The following is an 18628-nucleotide window of genomic DNA, read 5'->3' on the forward strand; positions in this document are numbered from 1 at the left end:
CAGTTATCTCAACGTTTTGCATCACATCATTAATCTCACTGTTATACCATATCCAGATCACTTTCTTCTTTACTTCCAGTATGTTCTCCATTCCCTTTCCAGGCAGGAAAGAGTTAGTTACTATTCTGAGATTTCTGATTGACTGCTTGGATTATCTAGGGCTGACCAGGATCTTCTGGTAAATTTTGTGCTGTTTTTATTCTGTTATTATTTATGTCCTCCTGGATAGTGTCACCCAGTACCAATTAATTTCAGATCCAAGTATATTTATCAAGAACTTCAATTAGAAGCATCATGGCATCATTTTCTTTGAAGGATCGGGGTAGACTATATCTGAAGACATGGTGTACTTCAGCCTTAGCTGCTCAAAACAGACCTTCCAGGCCTGTGGCATATGCATGAATGCCTTTAGAAGAGAATTAGCACCAGTTGTTTGACCCTGATATTCCAAGGAGATTCCTACCCTAAAACAGAAACTGTATTTCCCCTTCGGTACCTAGGCTAATAGGGTTTTTTCATAACAGCATTGTGTTGCTGTGATGATCTGCAGTTTGGTAGGTTTTCCGTCTAAAAATACAACTCTGCATGGCTCCCCTCCTTCCCCATTTTACTCCTCCTCCCTTTTCTCCCTGGTATATGTTAAATTTTTTAAGGAAATACACGGCTGGTGGCTGCCCATGAGGAGTTACAGGAGATGTTTCAAGAATCAAACTACTACTGTGCTTAGAATACCAGAAATTCTTTGCAAAGGAGAAAATGTGTATCAGCCTCCGAATGGCAGGTTGCTTGAGAACCCAGGATTTCATTTTTCTAATCTGTCTCTGGAGAGCTTGGTGCTGTTGCATTTGATGCTGGGAGATTTTATGAACTTTGTAGTAGAACTTTATGGTCAACAAGGTGTAGCAATGGGAGTTAGATGTGTCAAGGTGAAGACAGAGGTTTCATTTTTGTTCATGGACAAGTGACGAACTGCCAGTGTCTAACAAAATATAGTTCACACACTCCCCAGTAGATTGTCTTGGGACTACTTGTGAAGGTAGGTCCAAACCACAGCTGCTTATATGTCTTGCCTTTCTCACTCATGGGCTGTACTATCTTTATAATAGCTATGCTTTCATTTATTCATACTGTATTTCTTCTGACCAACATGTTTTCTCTTTTCTGTCCATCTTTAGCATAAATTAGTGATTTTAATTTCTCAGTACATTCAGGGGTTACTCAGTGTGGTACTCACCAGTAATACATTAATACATTAGTCCATCTGTTCACTTGGATGCTAATATAGTTGAATTTAGTAGTGAGAGCATGCTGAAATTGTTAAGGTTAATGACTCAGTGTTTTACAAGACAAAATACATTTGATGTTCAATTGATTGCTTGAGTTGTTTTATTGAATAATATGAATATTTAGCTACTTAATTTCATGGAAGAGCATCTTTGTTATTCCAGTAATGTTAGTGAAACTGACGACATCCTCATCAGCTGGATACATTACTTTGCTCCAAAAGGTTCTGCTTGGTCTCACAAATCCTAGTGCTTTGATGTCCCAAATATTCCACAGTGCATCCAGGAGGGGAAAAGTCTTTTCATAAACCTGCCATATAGTAACAAAAATGCACAACTTCTTTAGCATTCACACTACATGAATGCATGTTATAGCTGTAAACTCTGTCCTTGCAGATTCTCTCATAGGCTTTTAATTTTCTTGGAGCTGACTGAGGGCTGTTGAAAGTCAAGGGAAGAAAAACAGCCTGGAAGTTAATAGGGTCAATGGGATGTGGGAATACGTGAGAAATTTGCTTAGACACCAATTATTGCTTTTGTTTCATAGCCTGCTGAAGCATCTAGTTACTGAAAACATGTATTATCTAAGGATAGGAGACACTGAATTATCTCTCCCTCCTGGAGAAGCAAATGGCATGTTGCGTTCAAGATAAAATTTTACCATTGTTCTGAGTGGTTAAATTCAACAGACCAACTAAAAATCTTCTGGCAGGGTATCTGGAATAAGTAGCAGAACTTTTGCAGTGTTTGATGTGGCTATTAAAGAACTGTTTAATAAGGCTTTTGATAAAGAAATATTGTCTTTGAAGACATTATTGTTGTTCTTAGCAAAAGCCAGTTCTGATTCTTACTGCAAAATGGTGAGCCTCCCACCTACACAGGATCTGTCCACTGGATAAAATCAGATTTCTTCATTCAGCATAATAACTTAAATAGTTTTTTTAAAGCACTAAAAAACTGGAAATAGGAAGCATAGAATCAGGAAGTAAAAGCATTGTCCTTTATAATATTTGTGATTATGAATGACACTGTCACTGGGATTCATGGCTTTTAGCAGGACATTGTTAGGATGATCTTACTGGCACTGCATGTATTCTGCATAATTTGAATGCTCATAGTTGATCATAAAATATTACAAAATGTTCTTACGTCCTTCACACCACACATCCAAGAAAAAGGTGTTCTCTCTTACATGTAGTGAATCTGAACTGAGCCTCCTCTTTCTGACCTTCTGAAACTTTGGGAAGATCCTCTGTGAGGTTCCAGATTTCTGGCTTGGGCTGCTTCCTCCTACTTAAACTTCTGATTCTGCCTTCAGTTTAAAAAGCATCAAGGGAGAACTCTAGAGAGGAATAAAGCTAGACAAGTATCCTGATATCTTAAAAGTTGCTTTTTTTGTGCTGCAGTCTGTGAATTTATAGCTTTGCAGTGATTATTTCAATTCACTTACTAATGCAGGGAAGAAAATGTTAAATTAAAAGAGATGAGAGAAAAGTGCTTATGTTCTTTTCTCGTCTGATGACTGTTGGCTTGAGTCTTTCTGGCTACAATTCAGTTGAATAATAAAATAAATTGTGCAGCAATGATTCCAATTATGCCTCTTCTGTTTTCTGTGTAGTCTGCTTTGGCAGGCCTTGCTTATTTTGTCCAGCATCTGCTGACATCACAAGGTCAGTGCGCATCTTTACCAGAACATTAAAACAGAAAATGGATTTGGTTTGGTTTCTTTTCTAAAAGTTTCTTCAGTAAACTGAAATGGTAAAAATACCAAGGAAAAGCCTCTTGTCAGAAACTCCTTCTGACATGCCCATTTTCACAAAGTAAGGTCATTCTCACTTTGAATGAGATTTTTGACACATCTCAGGCTGTGGCAACTGCAAAGCTTTGCTTTCTAAAAATAATTTAAAAGCGTACACATTTTATTTCTTCCATTTAAGTAATAACCAGTGAAAACCAACTTTTATATTGCTTTATAATGCTTTGTGGATTTTTGGCCAGAATATTTAATTAGATGTCAAGAGCATTTCCTAGAAAGGGAAAAGTCAGCCTACTAGTGCATGGACTCCCTTCTGTGATATATTTGCAGCTTTAAGGGCCTTTATTAGTGAGAAATCCTACATGCCGTGCATTAATGCCTGGTGTTATTCCATTGATTCCATTTAACCCACACATTAGAGAACCACCCTTCGGCTTCAGTGTGTTCTGTGCTAGATAATCCACTTTTTCAGTAAATCTGTTTAAAAATCTGCTGCAGTCTGCAGCACCCTCCCAAACTAAAAGGATTCCAGATAGCTGATGATAAGCCATATTTTAGTCTATGAGATACCCTTTTCCATTACTCTTTTTTTGATACTTCTTCCAGTCAAACCTCTGGTTCAATCTCTTACACCCTGCCAGGAAAAAAAAAGGAAAATGGGGAAGAGCTGGTCTTTTAGCCTAGCTGAGGTGAAACACCTGTTTCACAAAGGAATACAATTGTATATTTGCTGACAAGGCACCATATGCCAATTGCTTGACTTAGGGTAAAATGGAAAAAAGAATTAGTGAGAGCCCGCAGTGCAGATTTCGGAGGTGTTTTTGTTCTGCTCACTGCTCTCTCTTTATCTTTTCTTCTGACGGGGCTTTCTCCTTCATGCTACGGCAAATTTTTGGCAATGGTTTTGAATACAGATGCAGACAAGTGCTCATGCAATTGTAAGCTTCTGGATTTCTGGGTAATAGTTTTGGGCACTAGCATAACTTCATAGAGTCTGCTCTGCAGGTGAATTCAGCCTCCCACTAAACTTGTTTCCCAGGTTGATTCTGAAGGTAAGCACTGACTACTTGCTTTGTGTTTTAGTGACCAGACACTGCATGTTTGTGTGTGTGTCCCTTAAGTTGCTGCAATTCTAGTCTACATGCTGTAGTATTACAAAAAGGCAGAAAGAGTGAAACAGATTAATAGTTCATAGAACAGACACAGCATATATATGTATGTGTGGGCAGGTAGCAGATTATATTCTCAGTCCTGATGCAACAGAGGCTTTATAGCCCTAGAGTCTCCTCTGCGAGACATTATTCTTTGGTCTACATGAAGAAAATAAACAGCTTTCTCTTGTCTTCCGTCCTTATTTGTATTTGCTTTGCAGACTAGCAGTGTTAGATTAGCATGTTTATACTCTTTGGCCTACCTGCATAAATTTAGAAGGATTTTTGCTCTAGCTGCTTGCTCTCTATTGTACCTTCCTAAGAGTCTTTTACTTTTGTGCAATACAAAATTGGTGGCACAAATATTTTGAAGTGCTGAAGGGCAAAGCTAGCACAAATATGGACAATACTGACAAATACTAACAAGGGTGAAGTCAAACTGATTAAAGAACTTTAGACTAAAGACTGCATTTTTCCAGTCTGAGTGTTATTGAGAAACCTCCACTTCATGTTTCTTTCAAAAACTAGCAAAATAGATCTCTAAAGTATGTCTTGGTATTTACTCTGGTTTACATTAAGTCACCAGAAGTGCTGTGGGATTTTGTTCATGATTTAAAATGCGTTGGTTGAAAGTTGGCATATAAATTAAAGGTATGCTATAAGACGGTACACAAGGGATGGCAAATTTAGTACCTTTAGAAGGTGAAGCATTCTGTTCACTTAATTAGTGAGGAAGGATAAGTTAAGTTAGAAAAATGAGTCGAGTAAATCATAAGTGAATATTAGTGCAAGTGTCCATCATAAATAAACAAGAGTAAGCCAGGTTTGGGTTTTCAAGGTTTTTTTCCTGTGTTTTCGATCCCCGTTTAATCAATTCATAAATCAATTAATTACTGTCACAAGACCTGAGGGCAGCGGGAAATTGGGTTCAAATTAAAAAGAAAAGGAGGCAATTTGTTTTAAGATTGAAAGTTGAATGTTCAATCGAAGTTTAATCAGAAGTGACCCATTATTTGAAAAGTGGAACATCCATGTCTTTCTAATTTCACAGAATGCTTCATTAAATGAGTATTGAAAAGATCAGGTTAACTGATCATTCCAAAAGGAATATGAGACAAAGGGGGGTTTTGGAAGCCCACTTCCAAATAGATGTTATGCTTGTTCATTTATCTTCTGAAGAGCTTATAGAGAAACCAAATCATTACACTGGGAATTCAAGGATTATTGGCGTGGTCCTTTCTAGGTTGTACAGATTGCATGATAAAAACATAACTTCGTATCAGAAGAGCAAATGTTCTTAATCCATTTGGATAGCTATGTACCTACAGAACAATTTACAAATGGCAGTAACCTGCGAGGAGAAAATTTTGAAAGGCATGACTGGAAGTTGGGTCTCCTAAATTTTAGGGTGTCTCACAGTGGTCTGACCTGAAAAAAGTCTTTCCATAAATTGATGTAATCTTGAGAACATTCAGCTGCACATTGTGCAAAGTGGGGGTGATACTAGTGCCTGACTAGAAGTGAAGGCAGATGAATTTTGGTTAGGAAGTGAGTGTCGGAGGGTAAGAAGACAGCAACGGTGGCTGTAACTCCTGCTGTGGGTGAAAAACATAAAGGAATAAGATAGCTGGTTTTAGCGCTCTTTGGATTAGCATGCCTCTTTGTGTGTATTTACTAGCAACTTGCTTAGCAAATTGCTGTTAAAAAAAAAAACAACACTCGCTTGTTTTCGTGAGCTTGCTGAAAGAATAAACGAGGAGTTTGATTCAGTTTCTTGCTGTTGGAAATTGTTACTCTTCCTGTTAAACGCTGAGAGGTACTCTTGAAGTGTCAGCTAGACTAGTGTCTCTGCCATGTGCTCCCTGGGATAAAGAGTGGACTTCTGTTACTTGGAAAGTTCATGCAGCTTTCTCTGATGAGCATAGTGCTTGAAAGATGATAAAAGGTAAGAGAAACAGAGTATGTTTGCCTTTCTAGTAGTTCTTTATGGAGCTGTCTTTTATGAAAAAAAAAAGGAACAACAACTGTTCTAAACATTTCCCTTTGTAAGCACAGAGCAAGATATTTCAGATGTCAGCAGGTTATTTCAGATAGTAATCTTGGATTAACTACTTGCAAGTATTATCTGTCTATACACACTCACAGAATAACACACAGACACAAAATAATAAATGTTATCTATAAATATGTACAAATATATAAAATCGTAGTCATCTGTTTTATTTCATGTGCACTCTATAGCAAAGGCTTTGTTTCCTGGGCAGAAAGTTTAATCGTGAAAAAATACTCAAGCCTGCTTGAAGCAGTGATTCTGTATGACTCCTTTTCAAGATCTTAGCAAGCAAGGTCTTGATTCCATCATGAGTTGCCACTTCTGATGACACCATGTGCTTTGATTTATTTACTGATCGTTGCCTACTTATGTTCCTTTAAAAGCCAGCAACTGAGGCAGTAGCAAAGGCTACTTGTTTACCTTGCCCAGCTGCTGTGGTCTCAATGAGGTTGGAAGCCTTTGGAAAGAGGGTTGATTGCTCAGTGGCTTTCAGAGAAGGAACATACTAATCTGGGAGAGTTTTCCAGAGCATAGATGTGGCAAACAAATGAGAGAGCAACTGGGCTGGTGCGAGAAGGGGATAGTAATAAAAATCAAAAATATCCCCAAGCCTTTTAATACAGAAGGCACTGATGAGAAGAGCAGGGAGCATATTTGTAGTCTGACGACAGGACAGGTAGGAAAACAAAAAACAAACTCTTTTCCTGGTGATTCTAGCAGGGACTGTGCTGAGTTTGTTGCAAAGAGGAAAGTCACCGAAGGTGTTACTGGGCTGGGGAGCAACATAAAGATAATAACTCCTTGTGCAAAGAAACAACAGGCAAAAGTTATTTACAAAGTCTTTTTTATTTTGTTGTACTTTTGCTTTTTAACAAAGGCTGTTGTCCTGGATTCTGTTCTCATAAAACCTAGTTTTTAAAAAAAATAAAGTTTGTCTTTTCAGGTGTTTGCTTCCAGGGAGATACCAGAACTGATCCACGTCAGAACTCTAGCTGACTTGGGGTTCAGTGACACCACTCACTTGTGTGATTCGAACACTTACAACCTAGAATTTCTTTTCATTTAAGTTGTGTAAGAGGAGCAAGACCTTCTGCTCTGTGAAGGCACCTAGATTAAGAGAATGGCTATGAATTTATACTTTCAGTGTTTGTATCTCTCACCATTGAATGTGAGATAAGTGTAGGACAACTAGAATCCTAACCTGTGCTCCGCAGGTGTGTGTCTAGAGCAAGGTGCGATAAAAGCTGGTCAAGTGGTGTTTCCCTGCTTTACAGGCATCTGATCCATCAAGTTTTAGATTCCAGACAAAGTATATTTATCTAGGTGGAGTGATAATCTGATTTTGTGTAGCAAATCTACTTCAGTAATCATTCCCTTCACTGACTCTCAGTAAGCTACTCAACAATGAGTATAAATAATGTAATTCTTTCTAAGTTATTGATTGCAAAGTTATTATGTGAATGGTGATGAACAGCATTAGCCCCACAGTAGCAGAATGACAGTGTTCCTCAACCTCCCCCCAGTCAAATGACATGTCTCTGTAAACTAGTACGCAGGCTTAAAACACAGATGAATAGGCGTTATGAATCAATCTTGAAGTATGTATTTTATCTTTATAGTAAATGACTTTGTGCATCTTCTCTCTGAGATCTAAAAAAACCCAGATAGTTTTCTGAAGGGAAGAATGACTTCATTTATTATTTGATACTTCTGTGACAAATTATGCATCACACAGATACATCACTGAACACAAAAATTTATATGAGTCGGTGCTAATTATTTTTTATTTTTATTTTTTTAAGAAAGTGGTGGGAGCTTCCTACCAGAAATAATCTTCCAGAAATGTATGAAAATACTGGTAAAATATTGATCGTGGAGGCATTAATTTGTAGAAAAAATGAACAAGCAAAATTACCAGCAACGTAACATACCTTTTTGAGACATACCTTCCACTGAGTTTTGTTGAACATATCTTTGAGACATGTCACACTGTTCAAAGCAGCTTAATTTAGCTGTGAATGTATTAGCTCAGGAGGTGGGTTGAGCATCGGGAGGGAACTGCACCTAAGTTGAGTAGTTTTGAACAGAGCATATTGGCATATCACATCGCTGCTATAATTATAATGCCTTTGTGTCCCAACTTGTTCTGGAAGAGAGCTAACAACGCTGTACCCAATTAAGAACTAGCTCTTGGGTCCATGCGATGTACTGCATTGTGTAGTACAAACATAATTCCAATTCAGCAGGCGTATGTCAGATACCACCGTTTTATCCCACAGAGGTACATGAGTAAGACACTTTATATTGTTTCGAGGAAGAGGGTAGGGTTTTTTCTCTGCTGCTTTTTAACTTCTTTTGTTTGAATTGAAGCTAACAGCTCTTTTAGCTAAAGTACTATTTTTCTTCAGTCTTTGTATGGCTTAGAACCCAGCATGCAAAAGAGCAAAGTTCAGTCACATAAAAAGAGGTTGTACAAGCCAGAACAAAGCATCTAAGTTGTTTGTCTCTCTCGTTTGCTCACTTCCTGATGTTTAAAATGATAAACCCTACAGTGTTTTTAGCAAGTGAGAAGGTAGTGGAGTCCCAGCCTTACGAATCAATCCTGTTAAAGCTCAGATCAGTTTTAATATTTTTTTAATCAAAGCTTTATTTGGCCACTCTCAGCATGCAATCTCTGAATGCAAATAACTTTATGGCTGTTGAAGAATGTGTTGGGCATCATTAACAGGTTTATATGCCCCTAAAAAGGGGCTTCACTTTTTGCAAGTATAGAGTATGAATCTTTTTTTGGAGAATAAGGCCAGAAGCTATTGAAGATCAGTGTATATCAAGAGGAGGAATCTGAAGAAATATTAGTCTAGTAGATAGATGAGAAGCTGGTATTTGAAAAGGACATGCTTCCAGAACATTGTCAGTATTGCCTCACAGTCTGGGAAATAATCTGAACCAGAAGAATTATTCATCTTAAATACATGACCATGGGCTTCTGTGAATTTTATTTGGAATTCAATCTGAAAAGGCTCTAGACATTTTTGGAAATTATTTTCATAGAGATGTAATCGTATTATAATCTCATGATTTTTTAGGCATTTCTGAGCCAGGGATTTTGTCAGCTTCTTATTGCTGCTAGTGCTATTTTATACATAAATTTATAGAACATAAAAATTGCACCCAGAATTGGGGTACTCTCTTATTGGGTCCTATGCAAATCTCCAGAACTAGCATATATAAAATATTATGATTATGAATCTGGCAAAATATATTCATTTCATGCGTCATACTCCTCCTCTGCTTAACCTTTCTTAATGGATACATTTTCTTATATTCTTTTTACTGTCCCTGTCTGGAAAAAAAACTTATTGGCATTAAAAGACACATGCAAAATGTTAGTTCTAGGACTAGCCTAACTTCATGTGAAACTGAATGCTTCCCTAGAGATTCTGCCAGAGCTGTCAAACAAAGGACAAGACTAGTTTCCCAGCACTCAGATGCGAATACACGCTACAAGGATGTTAATGAGAGGCTTGTAGTCCCTTTACAGCCCCCCATCATTCCCTCTGGTAAGCCTGTACGTGATTCTACGTGGCACACAGTGCATTGTACACTAAATATGAAATGCAATAAAGGACCTTAGGTTATTCTGGCTAAACACAATAATATATTTAGGTGCTGGCATCCAAAATTAAAATCAAATCCCAGAATAAGATTCACGCACAAGGAAAGATTTAGGCCTTCCAAAAGTAGATACAAAATATTATGATGCTGAATGTAGTTGCCTAGAGATGACCAGAGTTTTGCAGAGGGCTTGAGGTGAAGTTTTATTCCTCTTCAGGACATAGGTAAATTCAGTGGATGTATCTCTGGTTCTTTGTGCATCGGAGTTCACTTTGAAGAGTATGTTTAAAAGAACTGCGCATAGCTATTACATTTTAGAATGTCATGATACTTATGCACTGTCACATCCTCCTGCTGATCTCTGAAATAACTTTGGCTATAGTTACTGTGGCTTTGTACTGAAGTCATTGCTGTTGGTGAACAATAAGTGTATTCAAAGTACGCTTACAAAATTGAGCATCTTAGTCCATCGAGGTGTACCTCTACATCTATTTTTATACCACGTGAGGATTACGTGGGCACTAGCTTCCTAGCTTTACCGAGAAGGGCAGTTCAAGCTCATGCCTAAAGAACAAAACTAGAGGTGCTCCACAAAAACAAGGATGATTTTAGGATGTGTGTCTCAGGAGTTATAGGGATGTAGAGGAAGATTTTTCTTTTCAGGTTAGTTTCTGGATTATTATACCAGGTACAGGAACATAGGTTTAAACTAATTTCCATTTTAGGCATCTGTGCACCTTTGAAGCTTGGGTTTTGTTTTGTATTGTTTTGCTTTTTTTCAGTCCACACCTGGGTATCAGTTTGTTGTTTCCTTGTGACAGCAAATATGCAACTTAACTTTTTGCTTTCTTACGGTACAAGAAGAGGCGAACATCTTGTACAAATAATATTTGAAGTTTGCCTGGTGTTAAAAAGAGTGGCCAGCCTAAAGGGTATAATTCTAGGGAATTAACCAAAACCCCATATTATGTAGATGGTATTACTGTATGCAAAAGTAGGACGGTTGCAGAAGATAAAAGTATATTCTTTGATTATTGTGTTTACCTTTCTCCTGAAGACTAAATCATAACATACTTTATAAAATGTCTGATTGCTGCCTACCTCAGAATGAAATCTGTGTGGATATTTTTTTCTCCCTCTAGGCAAAATTTTTAGCTACTTTGGGAAGCATAATTACAAAGACAACTGCCATTCCAGAAATAAAGTCATAAGACTCAGGGTTTTTTGCCTCTTCCGAGGACTTAGAATCAGTTAATTAGATCAGTGAAATAAGTTCTAATAATCAGCAAAACTTAAGAACAATTTGAAAGGTTTTTCAATCTTTGAAAAAAATCCAATAAGCATTTGAAGGAGGACATCAATGTGGAATCTTAAAAGGCTTCTTATTTCTTTCTCGCAGAATTCTAGCTTTCTCTCTGAAGCTCTTTTTCCTGTACATACAAGAAAAACTGAAGAGCTGGATCCCTCCTTCAGCCTGCACGAGAGCATTGCAAAGGTAACAGAAGTGGAGAGCTCATTTACACATACTTTCTTTCACATGGCCAAATCTGAATTTATTAATAATTCTGAAAGATAATCTGGGGGGGGGGGGTTCTGTGAATACTTTGAATGTAGTTAAAAGTTGTGGAGCTTTTGTCATTGAGATTCACCTTTGGAATAGTCTTTACTGTTACATTGGTCAGCTTGTGTGATCGAAACACCTTTATGTGCAAATGCTTAATTTTACGTGATTCAGTTGTATTTTGCGTGGTTCACAGGAAACTTTATGGCATGAGTGCAGGGCACTGAGCCCCTCTAGCTGGCAGGAAGCAGCAAGCTTGTTGCTGTCAATGTTGTCACTGAAGGCGTCTCTCCGAGGACACCTTCACATGCACAGCTACTTGGTTTTACGAGCTATCACAGTGTGCTCACCTGAGAGGAGGAGGTGGCCATCCCATGATTCTGGAGAGTGCTCTACAGAGGGGACGCTCCCAAAGTTAACGTGTTCTGACTCCCCTGTTGTCGCTCCAATATAATACTCCCTCCATGTTATTTATTAATACCATCAAACTGACTCCTTGCTCGAAAGTGCTCTTTCTTCACTCTGTCCACTCAGCAAGCCCTATTTCTACAAAGAGACTTGACTAGAAATGAGTCCAACTTAATGGATTCATACACTTATAATTGTATTTCTTATAAACCAGAGCTATGTAGACCTCACAAACATATTTCTTTGTTTATTCGGAGCTACTTCTTTTGGAAAAGCAGCTGCTGTTGAAACATGTCTTTTGGCAACAACAAAAATAAATTCACAAAGATCAGCAATGTGCAGATTTACCATGCAGGCGAATCAGTACCTTTGGCAAAATAGACAGTGACCGATCTTGGGGTTTTTAGGGGATCTTTTGTTTGCCTGGGTTTTTTTTTTTAAGAAGCACATATTACTAGACATTCTTTTGAAGCTTGGCAGATTCTGACATTTAAGGAACAATCACAAGACAAGAGTATTCTTTGAAGCCCTTTTAATGGAATTGATGGTTTTTAAGCCATCCTTGATGCCAGAGTGAATGAAAAGATTCACCAAATTTCTTCCCAAAGACTGAGGGAAGTAGGTATGTGATTATTTACTGCATAATTAATTTAAGATTTATTAATTAGTGTGATGGGCCGTGTGTAATCTGAATAATCTGTATTTTAGTATTTGCTCTATAATGTTGACTAACAGAAAAATATTTATTACATAGTTGACTTGAAGCATTTTGTTACTGTTTAAATTGATACAAATTATTTTAAGAAGGTTCATTGAGCATTACAATTTTCTTTCATAAAACTTGATGAAGATTGCACTAGGGTATGACTGTATTTCCATTTTGCTTTTCAGACTGTAGCTCCAGATGCTTTTGTAAAGGTGAATAATATATGCAGCAGTGGAGTGAGATCCTCAGCTGGTGATTTTGTCATCTTTAGCTTAGCTTAATTGATCTTAAAGTAGTTTCTGAACAGCTTGAACAGCAAAAGTTTTCTAAATTTTATCTACTGTTTACTCTTCTTCATAGTTAGAAAATGGTGGTGTTACGTCTTGGTTCCCTCCACTCCCTTCCTCCGCCTTTTTCTCAGAGTAGCTAAGCCAGACATTGTCTTTCCCTTCTTCTGGAAGACGAGCTTTCCTTTGCCCCTCCATTATCCTAGTGTTTGCCATCTGTTCCAGTTTGAAAGCATTTTGTTTGGGTGAATGTCCAGAAATGTATGCAGTATTTTATATAAGGCCTTAAGATGGCTTTGTGTGGTAAGATTTATCCAGCTTCATACCTGAGGTGACATCATATCACTTTTTCCTTGGGAAGATGTTCTTTCAGCCCTACGTTTGATTCCAGTGGCTGCATGTTAGTGCAGACAAGCTGCTGCATATGCTTAAACAGACTATATGCATAGTCTGACTTCTAAAGAGTCATCTTATTTTAGAAATTTTAGAAGTGGATAAAAATATAGAAACGTTATATATCCTGAAATACCATTTCATCTTGTACCTTTGAAATCAGGGTTTTGTTGACTTTTATAAACGAGCTAAAAGGAAAAAACACTTTTTATTTAGACTTCTAAGTTGCAAAAGCAAGTTGTATTCCTGAGACTACAAAAATTCTGATGCAATTCTCTGAACACCTTGGAAACCTTACAGTTTTGAGTGGTCAAGACTTAGTTTCTTACTGAAGTCTTTAAAATAAAAATATTGCTTGGATATAGGATTTAAAGGAAATGCAATAAATTTATTTAGTTAACTAAGCATTTTTAATGATATTCCTTAATCTGAAATCTTTGTTTTTTCATTGTGGTACTCTGAACAGATGAGGCCAAGTTGTACGTTCAAAAGATTAGAAATCACTAGCTTTATATTAAATTACTAATATTTGCAAAAAAAAAAAAACAACAATGTGAGAAGTTAGCTTGTAGTTAGAATTTACACTCCTCAGCTGGAAGTTAATGCTCCTCAACAGGTATATGCCAACTATGTACACTTCATTTCAGTTGCAAGTAAAACAGGTATCATAACTGCTTCAGAAATTTTAACTTGTAATTTCAAAAGACTTTTCACACAAAACTGGTTCTTATGTTAAAAGAAATTAAATATTCAAATATAATAAATTCAACATTTGTTAATTTTCCTTGGCTTTTTTTTCTCAGAAGTAGTTTATGAAAATGCTTGAAACTGTTTATCTCACTTGAAACCAAAGGTATTTTTATTCAACTTAAAATTTTTACAGGGTGAAAGTGCTGTATTCTGACCTGCTTTATTCAGATACATATCCTGTTATTTTACCACTGTTTATCCAAATATCAAAAATTCAAATCCTTGTTTACAGAACTAGAGTAGTACAAAACACTGTTAATAATGGCTTTGAAGACTATGAAAATCTTTGTCATTTATCAAGTTTTCCATGATATTATATTATAGAAGTTCAAATTGTAGGAAGTTCAAGTGGAGGAAAGACCTGTGAGGTTTTGGAGATACGAATCTTGGAAAATAAATCCAAAATATTGTGTGTCCATAGCTGACAGCTTGTTGTTGTCTGAAGGTAAGCCGCATTCTGCCATATCTGAACTAAAGATTTTGTGATCTTTAGAGGCCTGGTGCAAGCTAAGGAATAATACGCTGTGTTCATATATTAATGTAATTCCTTCTATTTCAATGATTGCTAATTTGACTATAGTATCCATGTTCAATAAATAATTCATTTTTAACAATAATTTTTACTTCCATTAATAACCCATGTATTTTGTTTCCTTTGGCAAATCTTAATGGCCAAATAAAAATCTGCCTAAAAAGGCAAAAAATTGTTAAGTTTCATAGCACTGAAAAATCCTTTTTCCATATGTAGAAGCATGTATTTTACAGCTGCTTGTGTGAGAGACTTTGTGTTTAAAATTACAGGCTCAGTTCCTTTAGTGACCAGCTGAGACCTGATCTGAATGAGTCTACATCTATTGGAACATGCACAGTAATTGGTATTTTTGAGACACAGCTGGTATATATTTCTTGAAGCTATACTTACTTTATCATATCAAATTGAGGTTTGGAAACAGAAAATGTTGAATTCAGTGGAAGAGGCATACTGGTGCTGGATGGTGATTATTGTAAAAGGAGCATTTACTAAATTGAGATTTATTCATTCAGATCTGGCAGTGAAGATGTTTCAAAGCTGAGATATGTGGAGAAAAAAAAAGAAATATCTGAAAAAAAGTAAGGGTTAAGAAGTAATATCTGTTACCAAATTTCTTGCATGTTGATGGTTTTATAGTGAAGGAGAGTTTGACCTGGTTTGGGTCTTTTGTGTATATTCAGGAGTATTAGATATTGACAAACCAATTTATCCAAGCTGATTGATTTCAGAAAAAGTTTATGTTGCTTCTTGGTTGACGCATAGCCTCTAGAGTAGGAATAGCCTCTTGGTACAGAAGTCTACCACTGGTAGTAACAAGTAGTAGATACTTGCTGAATAAATATGTAAAATCAGGGATTCATAGCACTACTTATTCTGGTGTACTTTCCCAGTTACTGTCAATTGTCAGTGCAGTATTTATTAGGCTCTACACCATTTTCCAGCTCTGTTACATGTGTTGTTATCTATGTCCTTTTTAAATTCACTTGCATTCTGACTTCCATAACATCCCATAGAAACATTTTCCACAATTTAATTGTCACCCGCTGCACCTTACTTTAAACTTGATGCTTTTTTATCTCACTAGGTTTTTTCTGCCTTTGATATGAAAGATAATAAACAAACATGCTCTATTTACTTTTCTATACCAGTTGCTTTCTTTTCTAAACTGTGTTGTGTCAGTGTAGTAACCAGTTTGAGCCGTCCTCATGGGTAAGTCATTCATGCCTAATAATACGTTACCTCTGTCTTTTTGCAGTTCTATGGCACCTCTTTTGCTTTAAGGTAATTAGAACTATGTACCATATTCAACATGTTGGATTACTGTGGATGTATAGACTCGCTCTGATATTTTCTTCTATAATCCTTCCTCAATAATCTTCAACATGCTGTTGGTCTTTTAGACTGCTGTTATCCATTAACTATTTGTGATGACTTGAATATTTCTGTCTTCAGTGATATGAGCTAATTCGTATGTCCTGATTGTGTATGCTCATAGGTGGTTTTTTTCCCCATGTGCATCACTTCATATTTTCCAACAATGAGCCTGCCATTTTTCAGCCCAGTGCTCAAATATTGTGGGATGCAGGTCAAGGAAGACACAAAGAATGAATCTTTCAGTCTTGGTAGCAGAGGTGTGGTTAGTGTTCAATTTGATGAAACTCATTTGCCACTGCATATCACTCACAGTGTGCTTTGCCACTGAAGCTGGTGGAAAATTTTTTAGGAAAAATTTCTTCACCAAAAGGGTTGTCAAGCATTGGAACTGGCTGCCCAGGGAAGTGATGGAGTCACCATCCCTGGAGGAATTTAAAAGATGAGTAGATGCGGTGCTTAGGGACATGGTCTGGGGGTGGACTTGGCAGTGCCAGGTTAACAGTTGGACTTGATCTTAAAGGTCTTTTTCCAGCCAAAACGATTCTATGATTCTATGAAAAGCTTATGCTGGTTTTGGCAGAAAATTATTTGAGGCCCTTCATCTTTCTGAGGGAAATAGTGCTTTAATGAATTTTTTTTTATGTGAATGGCTTGATACTAAGTAATAATGGAAGAATTTCAACATAAATTTTTACATGAGGTTCAGCGTAAGAACAAATAATCAGCTAATTGTGGCTTTTGGTCTCTGAAGACAGTAGTTACTTTAATTTCATGAACACTTTGAAAAGGAGGAGATAGCCGAATGTGGCAGGTAAAATGAATGAGAAATGTGCAGCTATTACAAAGATAGATCTGTAATCTGGGTGCTTAGATGATCTAATTTGTCAGAACACTTGTCAGATCAATTTACCTGAGAACTCGGCACTTTAAAGGTGGATTTAGGGTAGATTGCTGCAAGGCCCAGGCTGATCTGAAAGATTCAAGGGAAAAGAACTACATAGGCTTCCTAGTGGTGAAGAACCAAGACATTCATTACAGCAGCATGTTGCAGTACAAAGTTTAGTGGTATCTTAAGTGAGATTTGCAGACCTTATAATTTCAAGGGCGTTTTGTAATACGTATATCAAGTATTAAAACGGAGAAATGTGTGTCTGTGCGGCAGGGAATGGATTTTCCCATCAGACCAGAAGAAGTCAGGTGAAACTCCATTGTTATCAACTGCATACTCAGAAAAGTAGGTGCTATTTTTCAATAAGTCTTGTCAGTGTTATTCAGCACAGTGTTTCATGGTAACTAGTCAATAAGAGTTATTAACACGTTTGAAAATACTTTTGTTATGAGGTATGCTCACTAGAGTAGCCTAATAAGACTCAGATTATGCATTTCTAAAAGCTTTAATGGCAATCCCCCAACAGGGAGTGCCACTGGAGCCACTTATCCAGTATCAGCCATGGAATAATAATAATCTTTTATTGATTTTTACTTTGGCAGGCACCAAAGTGTTGAAAGGTATGCCAGAAGTGACATAATTGGTTTTATGATGAGTTATGGGTGCTGACAGATAACTCTTGAGAAAATTATTAGTGATCCTGATTATTCTACACTTCAGTTATGGAGCTGCATGAAGTAGAACTACCTACCATAACGCAACTAACTTGTAAAGATTAAATAAAACAGCAATAGGGAGGAGTGTTTCCATTTCTAGGGGAAATAAGGGGTTTTTTTCTGTAACATACTGTAGTATTTCCATTTTTTTTTAATATAAACACTTCCAAGAAGATGACAGACAGATTCTTTTCTTGAAGCAAATGGAAGTAAAAGTACTGGATTGCAGGACTGTTGGTAAATGAAATTCACATTTTGACCACAGATAAGGTACAGCACAGGAAGTCAATTTGAGGAATTCTCTACCCAGGATCATACTGCTCTGTTCTTTTGAAGCATGGGAGGGATATATATTCCTGTTTACCCATTGTCTAGTCCCATTAATTCTCTAATACAAGCATAGGGAATACCCAATCATCTTGGCAATGCAATGATATCCATAACTTTGGTAGTTTCTTTCTCTGTAATCTCCCTACAAATCAAAATCTCTGGTTAGGTGCATGCTACTTCTGCTAAATATTTTCATCTTCCTGCATGGTGTCTGTGAATAACCTCTTTTTTTGCATGCTTCTGTACTGAAAAAGCTAAAAGTAACTATGGAGATATATATGTGTAAAACTGATATATGAAATTGCCATAAATTATTGAAATATTACATTTCTGAAATATAAAATAATACAACATCTCTAAATTAACAGGAAGGTGGCAAACCTTACAATCCCAAAGACAGAGAGTGCAGATTCTGAATCAGTAGAATAATATTGTGAAGAACAGTATTAATGCTGTTTCCTGATGGAGTTTGAAATCAGAACAAAATCTCGTTGTAGTCAACCAGTCTGAAATTTCTTTGCATTTCATTGAAGCATCTGTTGTAGTTTTGGCAGGAATGCAGTCTCCATAATATCAAGTGAAAACACTTTCACAAACCATGTACAGCACATCTATTTTGCAAAGTTTTACCAGAAACATTTCTGCCAGCATATTATTACTGGCATAGCTGTTCCAGCAGAGTATGTTCACATTCATGTGGTGTTCCCACTGCAACATGCCCTTTTTGGTATCAGATTGTTCTTGAAAAAGCTGTGTGGCATTGTGCTTAGGCATCCCAGTGGCCTCTGCATCAAGGCAGCTGTACATCTGTATTTCCATTGATG

General features: G+C 36.9%; 1 protein-coding gene across 1 annotated transcript in view; it reads left to right on the forward strand.

Moving 5' to 3' along the window:
- NAALADL2 (N-acetylated alpha-linked acidic dipeptidase like 2) overlaps positions 1–18628 on the forward strand; it is a 247643-nt gene that overhangs the window by 173037 nt on the left and 55978 nt on the right. Inside the window, exon 11 of the mRNA XM_068406490.1 lies at positions 11258–11353. Within this exon, the coding sequence (XP_068262591.1) occupies positions 11258–11353 (96 nt within the window). The remainder of the gene's footprint in view (positions 1–11257; positions 11354–18628) is intronic.

The sequence above is a fragment of the Nyctibius grandis genome, chromosome 8, assembly GCF_013368605.1.
Source record: "Nyctibius grandis isolate bNycGra1 chromosome 8, bNycGra1.pri, whole genome shotgun sequence".
Taxonomy (NCBI): domain Eukaryota; kingdom Metazoa; phylum Chordata; class Aves; order Nyctibiiformes; family Nyctibiidae; genus Nyctibius; species Nyctibius grandis.